The sequence below is a fragment of the Anomalospiza imberbis genome, chromosome 4 (genome assembly GCF_031753505.1).
Source record: "Anomalospiza imberbis isolate Cuckoo-Finch-1a 21T00152 chromosome 4, ASM3175350v1, whole genome shotgun sequence".
Classification (NCBI taxonomy): domain Eukaryota; kingdom Metazoa; phylum Chordata; class Aves; order Passeriformes; family Viduidae; genus Anomalospiza; species Anomalospiza imberbis.
The window spans coordinates 57,716,298-57,739,671 of NC_089684.1; the positions used below are offsets into that span (position 1 = coordinate 57,716,298).

The following is a 23,374-nucleotide window of genomic DNA, read 5'->3' on the forward strand; positions in this document are numbered from 1 at the left end:
GCCCTCGTTCGGCTCTGAGACCGGCGGAGCGGACGGAGCCGGCGGGGCGGGGGCCGTGGGAAGCGGCCCCGCGGTCCGGACCCTGCCCCTCCGGACCCGCGGTGGCCGCGGTCAGCCCCGCGCTCCTCGGTCAGCCCGGGATCCCGGGACAGCCCAGGGATACTCAGAGTGCCCGGCGGTCCCCGGAGGGCGCAGCGGTGCCCGGCCAGCCCCGCGCTCTGCGGGCGGCCGGTGACCCGGGGCGGGCGGGGGTCAGCCCGGCCTCCCGGGCATCCGCCGGGCGGGGGCGGCGCGGGCTGGCCGCCGGAGCCGCTGTCCCCGCGGCGGAGCAGCTGCCGCCGCCTCTCAGCGCGATGCCGCTGCAGCAGGGCTCTGCCCGCTTGCGGCAGCGCACGGTCCTCCTGGTGGGCATCGCCGTCCTGCTGGCCGCCCTCGTCCTCGCCGTCGTGCTGGCCTCTCTCCTGACCCACGCAAGGCACGAGGTCGGTCCCAAAATGCTGAAGTGGAAGGACAGGGGGACCACGAAGAACTTGCAAGAAGTTATTCTGGGAAGATGCTACAACTACATCACGGCGCAGCACCCGGAGCTGGGGTGAGTAGAGGTCTGGGTCGTGTGTCAGGTGAGCAGGACCCTCTCTCGCCTCCGCCTCGCACTGCGTTTGCAGTGCCAGGGAGAAATCAGGCTGTTAAGAGCCCTGTTTTGTAGGAAAATGCACAGACAGAAACTCGGTGCCCCAGAGGTGGCTTTTTAAGGAAACTACCTGCAGAGGCAATAAAAGTAACACTAATCAAAACATAATTATAAATGAATTTTACAACTTCCCTAATGCCTGCTGAAATAAAAGCTGAATTCTAACAGGTTTGAGTACATGGAGGTGAAGCTATTTGCTGTAAAGCTGATCTGCCGAAGTCTGTAATGTGACACTGCTGTCCTGCAACTGAAAATACACAGGAGGGAGGGAAAGGACAAGGTTCAACACAGATTTATAGGACAGACAAAAATGTTAGAAAAACATTCAGGAGTACTTTGAGGTTATCCAAAACTGTTTTAGCATGTTGGTAAGGCTTCTTGATGAGCTCAGAGAACTTGCATGAAGAAATAGAGGTGGATCACAATACCAGCTCATCAGTCCCTGGAAACACCTTCCCCCGGAGGTGGTCCTTGCTCAGCTCATCACAGCAGGTAGTGCAACACCCGAGGCATCCCATCCCTCTTCTCCTGCAGAAGAAATTCCACGGGCTGCAACAGCGTATTGGAGCTGAGAACTGATTTTCTGATCCCCTTTGTTGCCGAGAAAGGCAAAGTATGAACTAAGGAGTGCCCCAGGCCCCCCAGCAGGTACTGGGGACACCCAGGACAGGATCCAGAGCAGCCAGGGTCTCTCAGCAGGGAACCATCCATCCCTTCTGTGGCACCAGCCACCCTGCTTTGTGTCTGCAGTGAGCCTCTGGCAGACTTTTCCATCTCCCTGGGCTGAGTGCTGTGGGGCTGCCCCACACCTTGGCCAGGTGACAGAATCATCCTAGTCTTTGTCCTAAAAAAGGCAATTGCCACCTCTTGTTTTTCTGACATTGAGCTAATGAGAACAAAGCTGTATGTAGTTTGCTTGCATTTGGGTTTCTTTTGGCTTTGGACATCCTGCACTGTATGAAAAAGCTGATCTGCAGTATTTGAAGGGTCATGTGGAAAATCATGGCCTGAGCACACAGAGACTTGTTCATGCTTTATGTTAAATATTTGACTGGCTTTATTGAGGGAAAGGAGTATTCTTTTGTAAATAAAATTAAAAAGCTCCTGAAAGTTGCAAAATCATATGCATGTTTCTAAAAGCATAAATTAATTTATTAAAGAATTATACACTCAATATTTAAGTCTGAAGTTGTTTTCAGGCCTAATAACCTTTGTTACATGGGCTTGTTTCATTCAAATTGGGGTGCTGAAGATGTGAAAACCACTTTTGTGTGAGTGTGCTTTCAGTCATGGCCACATGTGGTTTCACTGACAACACAGTCTGACTCTGGACCACAGATGTCTCTAGGAATGATTTGTTTAGGCAATTAATTCAAGATTGCTCATTTCTGATTGCGCTGAGCTCTGTGCAGGTTGTGTAACCAACCACTTCTGTCACTAGTACTTTTTGATAATGAGCTGGGTGCCTTTAGGACACATTGGAGAGTGGGATCTTTCATCTCTCTCTCTCTTTCATCATTAATGTAGGCCTTGGATCCTCTGTTGTATGGGATCAGATACATACATCTGATGTATGGGTGAACTTAAGCAAAGAGAGGAGTAGGAACAGGGAACTGCAGAAACATGGGCAGTCTTATGCTGGGCAAGCTGTGCCCTGTACTCTGCCAGGACTATTGCTGCCACTGCTTCCCACCATGGAACTTCATTATCTTGGTTAGAAATCTTGTCATTTTCTCATAAATTTGTCCATATTTTGTTCTAGCCCTTTTAATCTTACACTGATGTGCATTATTTTTAAAAAGATCTGCCTTTAGAAAACTTGTGGACACTTCCAGGTATTTTTACTTTTTTTTATATCAGAGTCACTAAGTTCCAACTTTGGTGATATTTTCTAAACATAAAATCTATTCACTGTGGTAGTTAGTGACATTAACTATATTTTGTAGTGCCATATTTCAATTTGAAATAGCTAGCAGGTTTTGAAAAAAGGGGGATTGTTGACATGACTATGGATATTATACTGTTTCTGGCTATCACAGATGGTTTTAACAAAATTCTACAGCCTCCATTTATCTCTGCTTTTGCATCTGTGTGCTGTAAATAATTTAAGAAGGCCTCTGACATGTTAGTGTACACCTTCACTATCACAATTCTTTAATTCTAGAGGATACCTCTTTGCATTCTCCCTTATCTTACTGGAGCCCTTTTACCATGCCCAGCCAGCTCTCTCTGGTCATGCTCTTCTCTTTTCCAATACAATCTTTGGGCTGAACCCAAGCCCAGAGAGGCCACTGAAAGGCTCTTGCTGTCTGCAGTTGAGTTTTGTAAACACCTCATGTAATCAGATTTTACCCTGTTGATTTGCTTATTCTTCAAGTTCATCCAATCTCTGCCTTGAACCTGCTCACAAAAGGACATTTCTCTGGACTGTATTACAGCATCTGCTGGTAATAATTTTGTTCAACTGCTTGTGTGCCATACAATCCTCAGATTTATTTCTGCTGCTGGCTGACTCCTAGTATTCGTACACATGCAATTTCCTCAGTCTTCCTGCATAATCTTTGTCATGACAAAGTTCATGAGGAAGAGAAAGAGCAAGAGAATACCAAACATTTCAATAAAGCATTTTCAATATTAGCCTTATTTTTAGGAAGAAATGTGGATGGTATAGCAGCAGGCTTGAGGAGGTTTGTTCTCTGCATACCGAGTCACGCATCTACATACTGACAGTAAAGAATAGTATTTCTCTTTTGACTTCCCTGGAAAATACTGGCTCCAGAGCAATAGCTTGTCATAGCTTGGTAGTCTTACCTTTTTTTTTCAACATTAACAGAAGCTAGAAGTTCTGATTTCACTAGTCCTGTAAAAATCCTGCGTGGCCATCACTATGTATGGTAGTTTTGGCTGAATAAAGCTAAAAGCAGTTCGGTCTGAAGAAACGATTTGAGCTCCAATGACTTCGTCCTCTCCTCCCCAGGAATACGGACTCCCTCTCGTGGCTATCGAACCGCTTGCAAGCCTCACCCCCAGAATCACGCCCCGCGAAGTTCCCGGGAATTTATCCCCGGCACAAGCAGGGCGGGGAGCGCAGCGGGAGCTCAGCGCTGCGGGCTCGCCTGCGCAGGTCAGGGGACTCGGCAGATCCCTGCTGACTGGGACCTGCTGTGGTGACCCAGCGCTCGCCCATCACTCGCGGGATGCTGCTTCTGGTCGTCTGGCACCTCTGTACCTACTGGGGCAGGAAAAGTTGCCACAGCTGTAGCCTAAGTTAACTGGTTTAGGTTTCCTCTTCACCACATTTGAATTGGCAGGCTGGGGGCAGGAACCAGCAGCACTTTGTGACCTGGGGAAGGAGTGGAGAAGCCACGTTATATAAAAGGTCATTAATGCTCACTAATGCCCAAAGCATAAGAGATGCTTTTTTGGATCTAGAAATAACTGATATTACATTTGCAGCTCGAGAGAATTTTTATTCTCAGCTAATAAGTGCTCCCCCCTCACAGCTGCAGTCACTTCTTGGTCTTTAATTCACAGAACCACAGAATCACAGAATGGGTCAGCTTTGAAGGGACTACAGAGGGTCAGCTTGTCCAACCTCCATGCCCAAGCAGGATCATCCTAGAGTACATTACACAGAGTTGTGTCCAGAGAAGATGGCAAGGACCTACTATTTAAAAATTGTTTGAAGTCAAACCAACTTATTTTTTGTCTAACTTCTGACAGGAAGGGGGCACCAAGGACGCAGACAGGGAGCAGTATCCGTAACACATGTAACTGCCAGGCCAAACAATGCCGCTGTGCCTGACTAAGCAATACAAAAACCTGATGATGAAGCTGAAAGTGTAAAACTTCAATACATTTTTCATGCAATCTTGTATGGACACAGAATATGTTTCCCCCTTACATATAATCAGATTAACCAATGTTGTTTTTATCGTTAGTGGCAAGTTCTGTTGTAACAAATTTTAACTGTCTATAATTCCATTAAATTTAGTAAGAGTTGGTGCATGTCCAGGAGAGCTCTATCTCCTCACTGCACTATCATGAATGCATTTTGCCTTCCCATTCCTTTGCAGCCTGTGGAGATGGAGATACATTTTGTCAAAAAGAACATATGGACCATGATTTTGTGTGAGATACTATTGCATTCACAGCATAATTTCTTCCCGAAAGAAATCTGGGGTTTGATGTATGCTTACTTTTGCATTTTGCCTTCATGCTTTACCAGGCATTTTTAATCTAATTTCTTTGTGTTTGTTCACTGATTGTTAATGCTTTCACATCAAGCATTGTACTAAATAACCACGATTTTATTCAGTCTCACAAAAATCCTAGCTTTATTTTTATAGCCATGATATTATACTGAAACTTACCTTAGGCTTGTTTTTTCATTGAGAAAATGTGCCTTAGATGAGAGAAACCATTACTGAACCAGTCTTCTGAAGAGTACAAGTTACCACCCCGTTGTAATGCATTAGTCTCTCTTAGAGCGCTCAGCAGATTTCTAGAGCTTCCTAATTTGATCTCCATCAAACTGCAAAGGACTCCGTGTTTGTTTGTTTGTTTGTAAGAATACGCTTTCTAAAAAAAAAATCTGTTATCATTGCTATGCCATCTTTTTTGGTCCCAGAGCAAACAAAAGGCTTTATTTGCACTGTCTGTGGAAAAGGACACTGGGGCCTGGTGACAGGCTGGACGTGACCCCTCAGTGTGCCTTTGTGACAAGAGCCAGCGGCGCCTTGGGCTGCACGAGACGAGCACGGCGGGGACAGAGGGGACCTTTCCCCTCGGCTCAGCCCTGTGAGATGTGTCTGGAGTGCAGGCTCCAGTTCTGGTCTTGTCACTACAAGGGAGTCAGGGACACACCTGGAACACATCTGGTGAAGGACATGAAGGTGACTGAAGTGTCTGAGATACAGAGAGGAGCTGAGAGTGCTGAGACTGTCCAGCCTGGAGAAGGGAAGGCTCAAGGTGGTAAATACCAGATGAGGGGAGTAAAGAAGAGAGAGTCAAGCTTTTCTCAGTGGTATTCAGCTGCAGGACAAGAGGCAATGGGCATTAATTAAAGTACAGAAAATCCTATTTAAACATAGGGAAAAAACAGGGTTTTTTTTTTACTCTGAGGGTGATCAAAGACTGGAACAGGTTGACTGGTGACTTTGTGGAGGCTCCATCCTTGGAGACATTCAAAACTAGACAGATCCTGGTCCTGAGAAACCTTCTCTGAGACAGAGGTTGGATTAGATGATCACCAGAAGTGCCTTCCTTTTCTTCATTTCTTAGGAAATGCTTTTAGACTTGGAAGAAGTCCACTGGTAAACTAGGACAAACAGCAATGTAGAAATGTTTTGGATCATCTCTAATGAAAATTGTCTTGATATTTTGTTCCTACATCTGGTTTGTCTCTCAGCATTAAGATGGGCACTGTATCATCATAATAGCACACTGCTTATTAAAATACCCAAGTCCTAACATTTGTGTATGCCGTTAAAGTTCCCCTCCCTATTTCATGTGCTTGTGTGCTGACTTTAATACCTTTTCTGTGTTAGCCTTTGTTATATGAAACCTGCATTGCTCTGCTCTTCATTTATTCTACCCTTCAATGTTTATAACAAGGTTTTCTTCTACAATTGTTTTTCTCTAAATTGTATACAAGTGACTTTGACTGTTCTTGTAGTTTCTTGGTAGCAAAGATATCCTTATAAATATTAACAACTCTTTGAGTCCTACTTAAAAGTACACTTTTATTGAAATATGCTGTACTGAGCTTTAATGGGGAACTGGAATATAATGTTCAGTGGGCACAAAAAGGCAGTGATTAGTACTTGAGAGTAGAGAGGTGGGGCTACTGGCTCTGGAGTTTGTCTTTCAAAAGAGTCCTCATGCTGCTTAAAGCTAGCTTCCCTAAATGCTCTGGACTGTAAGGTAGGACTCTATTTGGGTTTTGTTGTCATCTCTTTCTAAAGGAAGTTCATCAGAAAGAAATTAACTTCCTTTTAGCAAAAGTTCATAGGGCAGTGGGTAGCTATCATTTATTTGTTCTTGAGAACATTAATCTCCAGCATATTTATTTCTGCTTTTCTGGAGAATAAATGCCACTGCAAGGCTGTGAAAAGCCATCCAGTTCTGTGCAAAGCTCAGGATCCGTTCTGTGCTGAAAATCTACCCTCCCACACTGCAACTCCACAGACAGCCCAAGGTCTGAGTGTCCAGCAAGTGTAACGGGGAGATGTCAAAAGATGAATTGTCTTTTGTCCATGGCCAACATCAATGTACTACTAAGATACAGAAATGTTGTGGAGATCTGAATTTATCTCTCACTTGACAGACATATATCAACTCACGTCTCAGTTTTCTATATTGAGTTTTTATCACATAAAAATTGTTATTAAACAACTCTATATTTCTCATATACACAAACTTTTTTACATTAATTTTACAATGTATAGATATTTAATGATTCTTACTGCAAGATTCCATAAAATTTCAAATAATTTTTCATATTTGGGTTAGTTTACACATATTGCATCACTATATTAAAATATCCTTGCAATCAAAATCTCCTTTGGTTTTAATCCCAGATATTAGAGAGAATATTTTTCTGTCTGTACTGATCTTCTACATGTTAATCAGAAGTATTTGCTGATGAAATACTTTTAAACTTAGTTTTTCACCGTAACTTCTTGCGGCCATTTAGTCATGTGCAGTCAATTAGCTGCCTCTACTTTACCTTCTTTTTTGCTTATTGATTTTATAGAATTGACTCTACAGGGCAATGTCTGGTGGCTGTTAGAATTATAGCACCACCCTAGGATTGAAATTATTAAATGTTTTTATGAGCTTGTAGCTGTAAAGGGGAATACTGTTCTCTCCCACTTTTCCCTGCTTCTGTTCTTCTATAACATCTGTAGAGATGTCAGTGAAAAAACCCCACACTCAGAGGCGATATGACTCAGCTGTCATTGCTAAGGTATGGTTAAAACTCAAGAGCTGTTTAACACCTCAGAGCACCATGTGGAATTATATCTCTGGTTATCCATAAGGATAGGAGGAATAGATCCTTTTTCCCTCTAGGGTCAAATTAAAGTCTGTCTCAAGTGTCCAAGGACAAAAAAAAACATGCTAAAGATGCATTCTGTCTTCCCAGGAGATGACCACAAAATAAGGAATTATCAAGAAGCTCACTCACAGATGTACTAAATCAATCTGTTCCCTTGTCTGTGTCCTGCTGACAGAGCCCACCCTTGAAGCAGGGACTTCTCACAAATTAGTGCATTTATGCCACATTCCAGCAGCTTTATTTCTATTAGAAACAAATGAACAAGCAAAACAAAACAAAACAATGTAGTGCAAGTTCATGTTATGGGTGGGAAAAAGTGAAAGTGCATTAAGCCATTGAATATTTCCCTGCACATACTTTAATTTAGATCACTGTTACAGAAGTGTTCTTAGAAGTTTAATATGAACATTTAAACTCTACTACAAATACCCTTTCTGATCAAAGGATAAGATCCCAGCTAGAATTTATTCCCTCTATATCTGTTGATGACATGGCCCTCACTTGGAAGCTTAAACTATAGAGCAACTATGACTCTGTCAAAATGCAGTCCAGGTGAGACTTCTGCCCTTCTGGAGACTCCATTCCACTTAAAGAGCACCTCTGAAAACACCACCTACTTTAGTAGCTTGTTTTTTCACCCAGGGAGGCTGAAATCCAGGCAGCAAAACAACCTGCTCGTGGAGATGAACCCTTCGCTGGTTGCAGCTGCCACCTTTTGGCTCAGCCCTTCCCAGAAGGGTGACAAGGCTCAGTGTTGTCCTGCAGCAGCAATTCCCCACTCACATAAAATACTCCAGGAGCCATAAACCAAAGCCACAAATACTTCTGCCCTTAAAACCTTCTTCTTGCTGCCAAAGGTGAAGGACTGGTGTGATGGGGAGCTGTCACTTGCTCCAGGTCATTCACTGTACAGAAACACACAAAGCCCTGGGGTGCACCCAGCAGCAATCTCACTAGGACTTCTTTTTCCAGACCTCCAGGCACCCCCTTCTTTGCCATGCAGAATTTAATTTACAGGCAACCTTTCCAGAAGTCATCTTCCTATGAGGCAGGGTTCTGGATCTCCATCTCTATGCCCAGTCAGTTTCTCCAATGCTTTGTTTACTGAGTTTTCAACTATGTAATTAGCAGAAAGCAATACTTACCAAACCAAGCTGCCAAAAAAATCAAGCATGTCATTTTCATGTTGACAAAAAATCTTTCACCGTAGGTGTTATGGTGGCAGACTCTTTACAATAATTAAACTAAATGGGAAACGAGAGGCTTGTGCTTATTGAAGACACTGAGCTTGACAGATCTGATTTCTTTCCTTCATCTTTTACCTTGCTAATTTTCCCCCTTTCCATAATCCTAATGCTGAAACCAGCAGGCATTAATGCCCTCAAATCCTCAGCAACGACAGTGGCTGACCTCTCTTAATTCGTATCTGTCTGGATTTTAGGACACAGATACCTGATGGGAGGCTTTAGGTGCTACAGTTCCAAGAAGGAGGCCGATCCGAGCGCACGTCCCCATCTTCAGCTCCGTGCCCTGCAGATGGGTCTCGCCTTTGGGGCTGACCTCAGCTGCTGCTCCCGAGGAGCTCCTTCTCCCACCTGATGGCAGTGTTCTCCTTGCTTTTAGCTCCTAGCCCAGCCTCACTCCAGTGAGCCACAGCTGCCTGGGCTGTGCTTGGCAGCAGCTCCAAAAAAACTGCTCCAAAGCAGCAGTGAGACACAGCAAGGCTGGAAGTAGGGAAGGCAAAGCTGAAGAAATAAAACCCCAGAAATATTTGGGGCAGAAAAGGTAGCAAAAGGATTCTGAGTTACAGAGGGCTTCCTCTCAACACAGGGATAAACATACAATTGTATACTTACATAATTGTATACCAATTGTATAATTGGTCCTTGAATAATTTCCAGCATAAAGACAGAGCTACACATAAACTCACATGAATAAAAGAGATCAGCTATGGATGTATAAATATCACTGCTGTCTACAGACATCACAGTTTATCAAAATGCAGCAGATAAATTGACACAGGCAAAGATGGGTCTGTTAGATGCAGAAATGTTGCTACACCATTTAGTTCATTTGATACACATTTTCCTTCTGAGATATTTGGTTTTTTATAGGTGAAACCCATGCCTTAGATCCCCAGAAGAGTGAAAACTGTCTTTATGTCTTTAAGGAGCTATGTTACAACCACAAACATCTTGCTGACTTTTTAAAGAGTCAGATTTCTGAGTGCTTAGGTTCATCACTGTTCTGGCTAGTGCTGGTAGCAAATGAGAAGGATTTTCTTACACACAATGCAGAGATTTGATCACTGCACACGTTAGGTACATGGGCTCAGGGGACTGTTTCCAGCTGTTAACTTGAGAGCTTCACCACAAGGCTGCAATTAAAAACTCAGGGTGTCCTGTGGACATTGCAGTGTTTTAGAAATAAAATTCTGGGCCCTGGAAAATCTGATATTGGTTGCAGGGGAGAACAGGTCTCACCAGCAAAGTGTCTCTGCCTGGCAGGCTGATTTAAAAACATGGGCAGAGTTGATTGAGTTCTCCAAAGTCTGGAAGTAATTCTTTACTTTTAAATTTGAAATGGGTCCCATACTTTAAGCATTGCTCTCAAATTCTTGAGTAGAAAACTAGAGGCAGCACATGCCCTTCTTAAGATGTTTTCAGCATTCAGTGTCAATCAATGAACTGAAAGCAAGACTTAGTTCATGGTGCAACTGAAATCAGAGGGGATGAAACTTATCCTTGATATTATACCAATTAAATCAGTTTAAACTTGGGATGAATTTGCTTAATCATGTCCAATTAAAGAAAAAAAATTGTAAAGCAAAGCAAAAAAAAAAATCTATAATAACAGTAATTTACCAGATAGTTCAGTGCTGTCCCGTTCCTTTCAGGGTAAGGATATTCTTTCAAGGTTAGCCAGACCAGTGTATGGATATGCAAGAAATAATGATGCAGAAACTGTCCATTTTTCTAATATGCACATTAAAATTTGGCTGCTGGGATAGATGCTAATGGAAATATTCTTGGCCTCAGCTTTTGCTTGATAGATTAATGTGATATTCATCTACAAGGCAAATGGATAGCAATGCTCAAATTTATTGGAAAATGCAACTTCTACCCCTGTGTAAGGACAAATGGAGGATATGCTTTGCAATATGTATAACATTTGAACTTAATAAGCAAAAGTTTATTTGTATCCCAACCCTTATTTTATGCTATACTGAGTTCAGGGTAGAATCTCTGGCTCAAAAAGGTCTTAAGGCAAGTTCTTCAGTCCTTGTTTTCCAGAGAAATGTTGCAGTTTTCAAGTTCACAGAAGATTTCATGTGTTCTTTCTGTTAGATATTATTTCACGTTTACCAGTATTGCCAAAACTCTATTAAAAAAAATAAAACTTGAAAAAATTAAATGCAAATTAGAGTATATTTGCTTCATATCACTGAATTAGGATTCAATATTTCAGAGCCTATAGCATGATAAAATGCTTTAGATATTTCAGCATAAACAAAGCTAGCCTCAAAAGAAGAAGTTCACTACGCCTGGAGAGATTATATGGCATTTGCAGATAGGATGCAGAATTAGTTCATATACAACCCAAAATATACAAACAAAAGCCAGAGAAAGAGAGAGCCCAAGGCCCTCAGCAGTGTGGGACATAAGAGTACTCCCCATGGACTCCAGAGTTATCTGAATTAGGTAAATGTAATTAACTGGTAGAGTGAGGATCTCTTTTGCAGCCTTTCTTTCTCCTGCAAATCCAGGAGGAACATTAAATCAACATATTCTATGACTTGGGAGCAGCTTCAAGAGAAAAGTTTGTTTCTCAGACGTGCTTGATTGTTTTTTTGGTGGTTTGTTTTTTGTTTGTGTCTTTTTTTTTTTTTTTTTTTTGGCAAGGCACATATTCTTGTTTCAACCTGAAGCTGTCCTTGCTGGAATTTTTAGCATACCACATGCTAGCAAACTTCTCATATTGTTTCAGAAGGCCCAGAGCTACAGAAAGTCTCTGCCCTCACCTCTGCTCTGTGCGAGTTCAATGCTGCACACCAGACAAGTATTTTCTTTCTGTGTTGGAAAAAGGTCAGGTGAAAATTTATTAACAGAATCTACCTCAACAGTGAGACTGGAAAGAATGGCACATCTTCCAGGAGCTGGGGTTTGCAGGTCTTCAAGCCTTCTCACTGCTAATCATATGTAAACCAAAATCACAGTTCTATGTGCCTGGTAATCTCTTCAGGATGTGAGACAAATTTTGTGTTTCATATCAGAGAAATAGCTTTCCTGTGGCAAATCAATGATTTATAATTATTCATTTGTAAAAAAAAACCCTATATTGGTAAGTGAGGACAGCAAAAAGAAAAGGTTGTTTAGTTTTTTTATGTATTTTTTACATTGATTATCTGTATTTTTATTCCTAAAACAATGCTTGAAATTGCCTAGTTTCAATAAAAGCCCATCTTCATGACTTACGTTCTTCCCTGTGGTACAGCTGGCAGCTCCACACCAATTAGCAGCTGTAGAAGGGCCTCCCCCACTTGCAGGCTAAGACCTACCAGCTCTTATGACATTAAAGATGCAATTTTGCTCAGCTCTGCCAGGACTGTGCATAAAGACTCTTCTCTCAGATACTGACAACATTGACACACGTCAACCAGGGATGAGTTTGGTGTCTTGAAAGGATAGAACACTGATGCTTTGGATTAGTGACTCAGCAATCTGTCTTGGCATGATCAGGAATCACCTGGATGGTTTTCTTTTTGCCTCTCATGGCCATGGCTTGAGTCTAGCAGCAGAAATGCTTTATATTGTGTCTATTTCCTACCTCTCTACTTTGGAAATAAAAAAAAAATATGGTTTTTTTTATGAGTTCTTGAAAAATATTTTGTCTTCTGAGACCAAGCATAAAAACTTTGCCATATGAAGGGATAGATCACCGGGTACCCCGCTGTCACCTGTGGCTGTTAACACTCTTACATAAAGCAGATTTCAGAGTAGCTTAAAAAAAAAAAAAGAAAAATAAAAGCCTGCCTGGAGGACAAATCATTTGACAAATTAGAAAGTGTGAGCCATATAAATGTTTATGAGATGTGCCTGTGCTTACAGCCAAGCTGTACAAATTGTCTTTATGATACCATTGACTGTGCAGAGCAAAGGGGACAGCTGCCTATTCTCTAATGTCACCCCCCAGTCAGCAGGAGCCCTCTCTTTTGGATGATTCAGTGTGTCCATGTTGTAATCCTTAGAGGCAAGAAGAGGTAGTTACAACTTCCTAACCCCTAAATAAAGTACCAAAGTTTGGAGTATGGTGTCTGTGGGTTATTTGCGCTTTGCAGACAGAGAAATGTTCCTCCAGGAGAAAATTTAATACACCCAAGTCCTGCTAAGTAAAACATGAATTCTTGCTGACACAAGAGTGCAAGAGCAAAACAATGACCATGCTCCCTGCAGCACCCAGTTTGGCTTCTTATTTCTACAGTGATGCAACTGAAAGTGCATTTAGGCTCTTGAATGAAAGGTAATAGTCCTGTTAAAAAGCCATTGTTGTTACTCATCTTTATTTACCATGAGCTAAATTTGGTTCATATAAACGAGAGGTGTGGGCCCTAATGCAGCTGGGGCTGGCCATTTGACAGAAGATTTGACGTGACGTGACGTGGCGTGACGTGCCAGGGCTGCCTCAGTTGGCCACTTGGCTGGAGACCCTCCAGGCTGATGTGTCCTGTCCCTGCTCCCAGGCTCAGTTTCAGACAGCACTGTGCAGTGGCACCCGATCTGGATCCTGGTTTTATGTGTGCAAACCAGCTGTGCCTCTAGCAAAGTCAATAGCTGCAAATTAGTGCATAAATAAAAAAAAACTCAGGTCCCAAACAGCTAAATCTCTGCTTTTGTTTTAGATTAAATTACAGGGTTTTTTTTCTCTAGGATCAAACTCTCTGCAGGGATATACATAGCCATATTTTTGGCTTGCTGTATCTGAGGGGTCAGTATCCTTTGACCTTACTTTTAATATGTACAACCTATAGTCTGAGAAGCTATTTGTTTCTCATGATTTGGTGTGAATAATCAAGAAATTTGATCTTTTGCTCATGTAAAATCATCACTGATCATTTTAAAGAGTAAAAACATGATGATATTCAGATATTGCAGTAAATTAATTTGAAATGCAGGAAAGAGAGATGATTTTAAATTGTTCTTTCTTCAGTATATACTTAATCTGCTGAAGATACTCTGCTTTTGTAATGGATCATGTATTTGGTGCCTGAGCACCAAACTGGAATGTTGGAATTCTTCTAACATCTGATCCAGAGTGTTTGACCACAACAGAGGGAGAGCCTTTCACAGGCACAAATACTCATAAATATTTATTAACTATGTTTTAATCTTTCGGCAGAGATAAGGATTGTCTAAAAATATGGGAATCATTAAAAGATGCGTTCATTTACAAGAATCCCTGTAATATCACACCAGAAGATTATCAGCCTTTAATGGAGCTAGCGAGTCATCCTATCCCCTGTAACAAGGTAACAGCACAGTGCAGGGTGGGCTGTGGTGGGATGCCTGGTCTGGGCAATGGGATCTCACCCCTCACAACTGTGAGGGTCTGAAGGTTGATGAGGATGGCATTTTGACTTTTGCACTTACTGCAACAGTCCTGCAGCTACACCTTTGGACCCCAGTAACCCTGCCCATACTCTGTCGCTGGGAATCATCCCTGTGTAAGGCTTGGCTTAAGCCAGGATCATCCCAGTGAAGTGACAGGGATGTCCCCATTCCCTGAGCATGTGGCTCTCTGTAAGGAGCATGCCATCGTGCTGTTAGAGGGACATTGCTTCCAGAAAGCTGTTCTTCCATCCGCAGCTCCAAACAAGCAACAAATGTGGTAAATATCCTATGAAAACTAGCCAAACCTTTGTTTCAAAATCCTTTAAAAGCTAACCATGTCCCTTTCCAGAAAAAATAAAAACCTACCCAAAATATTCTGCAAACAACAGTGTTCAAATAAGAACTGACCCACTAGGGTGAACTCGCTGCATTTCAATAAAATTAAAATTCCTTCATTGTCATTTACTTTCTGGTTTTCTCCAGAACACTTCTCTGGCCAGCTGTGGTATAGCTGTCACTTACCAGACATTGTACCTTATTTCACAGTCACTGTTTTGGAGCAAGACAGGTGATCTTGTCCATCGTTATACAAAATCCAATCAAAACTTCCTTACCTTGGAGGACACCTTGTTGGGTTATATGGCCGACAGAGTTTCGTGGTGTGGAGATCCCTCTGCCCCAGGTAATCTGCACCTAAACACAATCCTTTTCACACTATTTTCTAGTGATTTAGTTTGAAATTTTAACTGTCCAATATTTTGGAATTCTGAAAATAGCATCTGTTTCTCAGGTTAAATTAAAAACCACAACTTAGGATGTTATTTTAACACCAAGTTGTTGCTTGAACTAATGGCCACATCTAGCCCCCTTTACTTTGTTTTCTTGCTTCCACCCTGTGGTTCCTGTGGGACAAACTGCAAAGCAGGAATGTCATTCAAACAGGACCTGGCCATATCAAAGTGCTGGGGCAGTGTGCAGGTACCCTGGGGGAATCACTGCCCACGTGACTCCTGGGTTGGTGCTTAAGGCTGGGAACCTTAAACTGGGCTGGAATTACTGAAAATGTTGGCCAAAGTTTAATTTTTCAATGCAATCAGACAGTACTTGTCAAGAGCCTACCCGTTTCTTACATTTGGGATTGTGTGTTTTCCCTTCTCAGTTTTCTGAGAATTATTTGTGATATGGGATCTGCAACTGCTTCCCTGAAAAGACTGTGAGCAAACAGGAAGACCTTTGAACAGATGCAAATTCCTTTTCCTGTTAGAGCCCTCTCCCCATTTAGCATTCTTGCTTTTGTACAGGGCAAATTTTCTTTTCTCACAAAGCCACGTGAGCCTTGCAAAAATATTCACTCTAACCTTAGCTATTCTATAAATGTATTTTTCCTCAGGAATCAACTATGAATCTTGTCCAAAACGAAATGAATGTGAGAGCAACCCTGGCTCTGTGTTCTGGAAAATGGCATCCAAGATGGTAAGATCTAGACTACATCTCCCTGAATCCAATAGCAAGGAAAGGCACTAAGTTCCTGACATTGCCAAAAAATATGATTTTGCAGATTGGACTTAAAAGATGGAATAATAGAAATTGACAAAAGCTTTAGCTCCAGATGTTAAAAAATCATCGTGTTGGAATCCAAGGCCTTATATCTTATGTACAACATTTGATGTCCTTGTAGTTCGGGCATTCTTTTTGTGGACAGAGGCTGAGGTCGGTGTCTAGAACAACCTTTGGCAGAGATCTGGAGCTCTGCAAGTAATACTATCAATTATAACAATCACCTTAATTAAATCACAGAATGTAAATTGCTACACTAAAATCTATTTTAGCATGCTAATGTGGAAAACAGCACCCAAATTGGCACAGACATTTTCCAAGAGGCCGAGAATCCCCTTGCGCTTCCCAGCATAAACCTGAAGAGCACATCCACCCACATCAGCACCTGGCACGGATCCTGTGATGTCCCCACCCACAGACACATGCCAACTCCCATCACAGGAATGAGATCCTGCTAGTCCCAGTTAAGCAATTAGCCTGGCTTTGTTGAATCAGCACTTCACAGGAACAAACTGCCAGAGAAAAACCTGATGTCCTGTATTACTTCAATTTTACCTGTCTCTCAAGATTTCACCCTTGGTATGACTATTAGTAGATGACTACCCAGGTGGAAAACAAGCATTGCTATCTGCTCCAGTTCTCATGTATGTAAGAAAAAAGTATACTCATCATAGAAAAAAATGTTTTCTGGGTAAACTAGGAGTGAAAATGGTTCAGTTCCAGAGTATGTGAGAGATAGAACCACATACAGACTTGGGATTGCTCAGCTGCAGGCTTCCTTGCCATATAAATTCAAGATCTACTGAAACTCATGCTTAATACATTTGAAAGTTACACATAATGAAACTTCCTGGAACTTTGCAGCTCTCAAGATTTGAGTTTGAGCCGCATTGTTTATGAGGACATGAAAGATTTCATAACTACAGTCACCTGCATTAAGCTTTTTTAAAATTCTTTACCTTACCAATGTCTTATATATCTAGAGTATGTACTTTATACACCTTAGTAGTCTTTAAATATTTGGACATAAATTTAAAAGAATTTAAAAAGCAGTGATCCAGTATATTAAAAATCAAATTTAAAAAACCTCAGTGATAATTCCACTAAAATATCAAGAGAGAAAAATCCTGAGGCACAAAAGAACACAGAGCATGAGTCACAAGGAAACAAGCATGTGGTGGTCTGTGTGTCCTTAAACTAGTGATAAATCTGCTCTGGCTTGTCCTTACTTTCTGAACTAAAGCAGTCTGAGGATTACTGTGAGTTACTACAGACAGCTGCAGCTTAGGGGCTCTGGAAAGCCCTATAAAACTGAAACCAGACAAGCTGCTGTAACAGTCCCATGCAACCTTAGACTGCCAATTCATAGCTATCTAATGAGGCTTTATCACAGTTTTGTCACAGCCTTCAGAGGCTTTTTTTTTAGCACTGAAATGTTCTGCAAAAATATTGCCCAGATCCTCTGCTTGTATTAGACAATTCTGAGGACATCAGTGAATTCTACCAGCCCCAAGTCTGCCATGGCACTGCATGTAGTGTCAGAGTGTAATGTCCATTGGTTTGGTTCAGTTTGCAGAAGCAGCATGTGGTGTGGTTCAAGTGATGCTCAATGGATCAGTAGAAGCTGGAGCTTTCAAAAGCAGCAGGTATTCACTCAACACATTCGTGTTTCTGTGGGGCTGCATGTGGTTGTCTGCCTGTGAATCCCAGTGCAGAAGGGATTTTGCTACAACCTGAATGTTGTAAGGCTGATCCTTTTCACTCCTTCTGTTCAGAGACTGTAACTGAAATCCTTCAGAGCCTATGTGGGTGGTGTATCCAGTGTGCTCTTACTGCTCAAAGCAACTTGATTATTACAATTTCTTTGATTTTACTTCACTAGACTTGGCTACCTGGCTGGAAGTGCAGTCTTGAATAATATCGAAAGATGAAGAATATGCTTTCTGGGGGAACAGCCATGGTTATTTCCCTGGCACCAAACCAAATCAATAGCCAGGAAGCTGAACAGGAGATGAGGCACTAAAGATGGCAAAACTTCAGCTCGTTTCTGTCTGCAGGCAGTTTCAGAAGTTCCCCTGAAAGTGAAATAAGAAGGCGGAGACAACATTTGGCCATAAGGCAATTAAATATTCTATGAAAATCCATTGGCAAGATAATGTTCTCTCACAGAGTGTAATAGCAGCACTAACACGCACTAGTATTTGGGGAGCATACTCTTTACGTCTTTCTGAGATAACTAAGAGTGTTTTGCTGTTTCATGCTCCATTCTTACAGCATTTTTGGAAGTATTGAGATCTTTAACCTGGACCCAGATAAAGTGTCTGAAGTGCACATTTGGCTTATGCAAAACATTGGTGGACCTCAAAGGTAAGTGACACTGGTGCACAGTGATAAGCAGTGTGTGGAAGGCACAGGGCACAGCTCAGGTCTGGCAGCAACACTGTTTTAAACTCATGAAATCTGCTTTACACTCACCTTCTAGGTGCTTACTTTGCAGGAAAAAAAATAGCATTTGTACTGGTTTTCCCCCTAGTATTTGTTGTAGGTACTGCTGAACAGTTATAGGTAAAACACAATGACATTTTCCTTGCTTTCAAGAGGTCCCATGACCTTTAAGTTCCTTTCAGCTCCACTGAGGTCACAAACGTGCAGCACTGAAGTCATAGACCAGGCTATGTGTGCAAGGATAAACATGTCCATGTATTCATCCAAACATGGATATGTTTGTCCACAGGAGCAGTATGATTATGCTGTGCCATTTTTGAATGACAGAACAGGTTGTGGAGTCTCCATCTGTGGACATACTCAAAACCTAAATGGGACCCGGGCAACCTTTTCCGGCTCATATTTTCCAGCCCATCAAACAGTCTCTTCTTACTTAAATAATTCTGTGATTTTTAATAACAAATCTGTAGTTGAAATGCTTACCATGGAATTACTGATACCAGAACAGCAACCTCAAATCACATTTGAGCCTTTCTGAGTGATATTTTTCATCCAATTGAGATTCATTTGCAGATCTACCACATTTGAAACACTAAGCATGAGGCTCTGTGCCTTTGACCCCTCCTTTCAGAGCCAGTTCTGTGGCTTACATGGTCATAATGCACTGCCATGGTTTTTCCTATTCTTAATGATCTCCACAAGAGAAACAGCAGCTTTGGTGCCATGGGTCAGGAAGCAGGCTGTGATGATGCAGTGCAACTCAGGAAGGAGTGTGGACCTTGCTCAGACAGCCTCACTCTCTGACACAGTTCCAACTCCAGTGTTGCAGCCCCTCCCTTAGCTCAGACACCCAGAAGTGTCCCTTTTCCATATGAGCTGACACACCTGCCACGTTCACAGGTGTGCATCTCTGCTGGGTCAGCATACCAGACTTAGTCTTGTGGTCCTTTGCATAAAGGTTTGCTGAGGAAAAAGGACATTGAGTAATCTTTACATCAGTTTCCCCACACACAGCACTGAATCCTTTGTCCCATGATTTCCCAGCATCAGAAAAGCCACTATGCTCCCCCTCAAGAGCTTCAACAAGGCAGTGCCCTGCCAGCCCCCTTGCTGGACACACCTTCCTCCTGTGACAAGTTCATAGCAATTTCCTTTTTATTTTTACTTGCTTCTAAGAAGAGAGTGGGAGGGGTAGCCCCAATAGTGTGTATTCCTTATATCTTCTGATTTGTATTCCATGTTGAATCACTGATAGCTTGACAAGTCTAGTGAAAAAAAAAGAGCTGGCAGTGCTCTCCACGAGTCATATGTTAGGAACTGGTTTTGTCTCCACTAGTAGAAGTGAGTCCTATACTCTGGATGAGGAGATGATTTTTACCTTGAGGTAACAAGTCTTTTGTTGTGTCTCTGTCTGTGCCTATGACATTTGTCAAACCTCTCACTACAGCTTTGGGGCCCTTGGGCTATTTAATTAAATTAAACATAGAGATAAAGATCTTGAAGGTATGAGAGTGCTACTTGCTTCTTGAAACCTTTATCTGGAAGGGAAAGAAATACACAAGTTAGGGCTCCTACCAATGCAAAAGTGGTTGAAACATCCCCTTGCCAAACTAGAGCAGCAGCAGCAGCTGTAAACTGAGTCAAACATACAGGAAGTGCTCAGAGCCTGCTTTGTCCCCTGCTTTCTATCAGTTTCCTCCTATCTTACTTCCTACCTGGGACTTCACTGCTGGCTTTCATGATTGGCCTTTTCTCATCATGCAGAGGACTCGACCCTTTCACCCTTTGACAGATTTCAGTAAGCCTTATATCGTGCTGCTGTGGGTGGAAGCCACCAGCAGCAGTGGAGCAGTTCTAGAGCACCCTGAGCTGTGAACTGAGTCATGTTCCACAGATGTCCTCCTGCACCACTCTGTCCTGCAAGATGCACAGCTGAACGTCACATCGTTTCTACCAGCAAGGGCCCAATGGTAGCCAAAGCTCCACAAAGCCAATGGACTTCAGAGCACATTAGCAAACAAGCTTTTAAAGAATCTTACCTATAATAAAGCAGTGACATAGTGTGGAATTTAGGTGGGCATTTTGTACACACAAGGAACACAAGTAACTGAAGTCTTCTCTCCACAGTGAATCCTGCTCAGGTCAGTCCATTCAGAGGTTAATAAGCATTTTAGAAGAACGAAACTTTAAGATCATCTGTGAAGACAATTACAGGTAATTATCCACTCTTATTGGTGATGACTTTGCTAACATAAAACTAATATTGCAGGTTTACAGCAAGCTAGAGTGGACTTCCTCCTGACTGCCATGACATCTCTCCAGCGTGGCTGGGTCCTTCTCAGGGGCTTCCAGCCAGGCTGCAGCCCTGGGGCTGGCTGGGTCTGGGGCTTGCTCTCTGCCCTACTCTTCCCACTGAGCATGTTCAGTTGTTTTCTGGAAGGGAGCAATCCAGCCACCAGATTTTCTTCTGACTGGGCTTTTACCTAAAATACTCTGAACCAAACAGGCAGCTTTCCTCCCTGCTGCATACAGATAACGCAGGGTGGTCCTTACTTCCTTCACCATGGTTTGAGCATGCTTTCTGTCCTGCTGCTTTGTCAGAGAGTGAGGCATGAGATACAATAAGCATTACTAATCACTGTAATTTACCATTTCCAGGAGCAAAAAACAGGAGTCTCTGAAACAGCAGTCCAAGTCCTGACTTGCCTGAAATCTCCATCTTCCTGTTGAGGAAATGCAAAAGCCACATTCCTATGTGTGGGTTCAGAGACCTTCACACAGAGCAAAATTGTTCTTTAGAGACATTATAAAAGTGGCAAACATTCAATTATGCTCATATCTTGTCTGACAGGAGCAGCTTTTCAGTGTCAAGGGCTTATACTTGGATAAGAACACTTCCAAAGTAAACAAAGATTTCTATAAACTTCTGAGTTTGTGACAATAGTTTAAGTAAGGAAAAATTGGTCTGCAAAGGAAACAAATTATAGGTCTTTAAATGTGAAGGCAGAGCAATATATTTCTCTCTGGGTATTGCTGAACCTGATTAATGGGTGCTCCACACTTTCTGAAAAAATTAATGCTGGTGTGGTGAATAAATCTGCCAAATCATGTGCTTACTTTCTCTTTGGGTAAATGGAACCTTTAACCAATACTCCCAGGACCTGTAAGTAGGTACAGATTATTTCAGCCTCTGATGAATTAAGCTACAGGGCGAGGCAGGAAGGGGAAATATATCATAGCTGAGACCCCTTGTGGCTTAGCACAGGGAGGAACCTGACACACATGGCTGTGTCTCACAACTTGCGGCTGAAGGAAAAGTGACAAGTAGGGCTTTTTGTCAAAGCTCAACTAACGCATATATAAACAACTGGGAATTGCAACACAGACCATTAATTTTGCTATTTTATATGCAGAATAACAATAAAATAAAAAATGTACAGATAAAGCCAAACTTCAGGATAGACTGTGTAAGTTGGCTTCACTCCCCTGTAGTCATCACAAATAGAGCCGTGTGGGTCTGTATCAGCTGGGCATCTGCCTTTGCATGCCACGTAGCACCAACTGGTGCTGGTCATTTTCTCCTGCTTTTGTCCATGTCAACAGTAACTCTAAAATGAATGCATTAGAAAAAAAAAATCTGATCATATCTGACATTCACAGCAACAGCTTTCTGTTGTAGCAGTAGGGTTTACCAGTGAGTAAGACAGATGGTGAACTTCCAGCATGGCAGGAATTCCACAGTCTGTGCAAGACATCTTTCTTCTTTCTCGTAATTATTTGTTATACTGCAGAATAGATGACATGCCGTGAGGTCAGATCCTACTTTGGTTTGTACTGATTTGCTCTTGTCCCTAAGAACTCCAAAGTTACCTTTCTGCAGCAAGATAAAAAAAAAAAATCCCCTAAGAAAATCCATCTGCTTGATAAGCATGGATGTAACATGCTCTTTGACTTTCACTTTCCATTCAGTAACTGTGAAGTAATTCTGTTGTACTTGCAAAGTGATTATTAAATATTTGTTTGGTTTTGTGTCTTATTTCAGGCCTGTTCAGCTCCTTCAGTGTGTGCATAATCCAGACCACACAGACTGCAGGCTTTGCACCAACAGCACAACAATTCCCTGAAACAGAGTTCTCCGTGCTACTGAAGAATTTCCTTACTTGTGTGCAAAGCTGGAGAAGATGTGGCTGCATAGCTAAGAGTGATAACAGTAGCATGGTGTGTACTGAGTCCATAACCAGAAATCCTTGCTGTGATACTAACAGCCAAATAGCAGGAGATGATACCTGAGGTGTGGTGCTGTACACACACACACACACAGACACACAAACGCTGTTTCAGATGGGCCGGGGCTGTGGTCAGTGATGGAAGGCAGGTGCTTTGCCCTGTTTGCTCCCTCCTATACAGCTCACCACTGGCACGGAGCAGGGATTCCCTGGGGGCATGCACAGAGAAGAAACAGATTCCAGGATAGACAGAACTCGCCTAGATTAGTGCTCATCTTCCCTCCTGCTGAAAGGTTAAGCAGGAAATGACCAGGGCATGCTACACTTTCCCTGCATCCCAGCGCAACCTTCCCCAGAGGAGAATGTTGCCCAGTGGCACATAATATAAATCATGGCTTTCCCAGGTACTGTGACACTTCTGACCAGGTAAAGCAAGCAATGGAATAGGCAGAGCAGTTCTTGCCTTTTAATGGTATCACAGTGAGCAGCTGGTGTGAAGACAGCTGAGCTGAGCTAAGAAAAAAACAGAAACTGCTCAGAGGGTTGCCTGCACCTGTGAGAGCTGCTGAGTGTGCAGCTGGGAGAGAAAATAGTGAGACTGACTCAGATAGCTCCATTAAAATCCTACTGGATACACCATTGCGGGTCAGATTACATTTTGTTCTTAATATAGCAGTAAACACTAGCCTCCCAACTTTCATAAAAGGTCCCTCAGGCCACAACCTGGCCATCCACTGGAATAGACACAAACATCAAAGGGTTGCCACAATAAGGAGTCTCTCTTGAC

At 42.5% G+C, this 23,374-nt stretch overlaps 1 protein-coding gene across 1 annotated transcript; it reads left to right on the forward strand.

The window, feature by feature from the left end:
- Positions 1–293: 293 nt before the first annotated feature.
- CD38 (CD38 molecule) lies at positions 294–23,144 on the forward strand. The gene is made up of 8 exons (XM_068188707.1): positions 294–592; positions 14,148–14,277; positions 14,906–15,041; positions 15,750–15,832; positions 17,486–17,562; positions 18,191–18,283; positions 20,489–20,575; positions 22,404–23,144. The coding sequence occupies exons 1-8, from the start codon at positions 354–356 to the stop codon at positions 22,483–22,485; spliced, it is 927 nt and encodes a 308-aa protein (XP_068044808.1). The 5' UTR covers positions 294–353; the 3' UTR covers positions 22,486–23,144.
- The last annotated feature ends 230 nt before the right edge of the window (positions 23,145–23,374 follow it).

Excerpts from the sequence above, each read along its gene's own strand:
- CD38 (XM_068188707.1), top strand. The coding sequence starts at position 354 with ATGCCGCTGCAGCAGGGCTCTGCCCGCTTGCGGCAGCGCACGGTCCTC. Across the intron at positions 593-14,147 it reads GCGCAGCACCCGGAGCTGGG|AGATAAGGATTGTCTAAAAA; the intron begins GTGAGTAGAGGT and ends ATCTTTCGGCAG. Across the intron at positions 15,042-15,749 it reads TGGAGATCCCTCTGCCCCAG|GAATCAACTATGAATCTTGT; the intron begins GTAATCTGCACC and ends ATTTTTCCTCAG.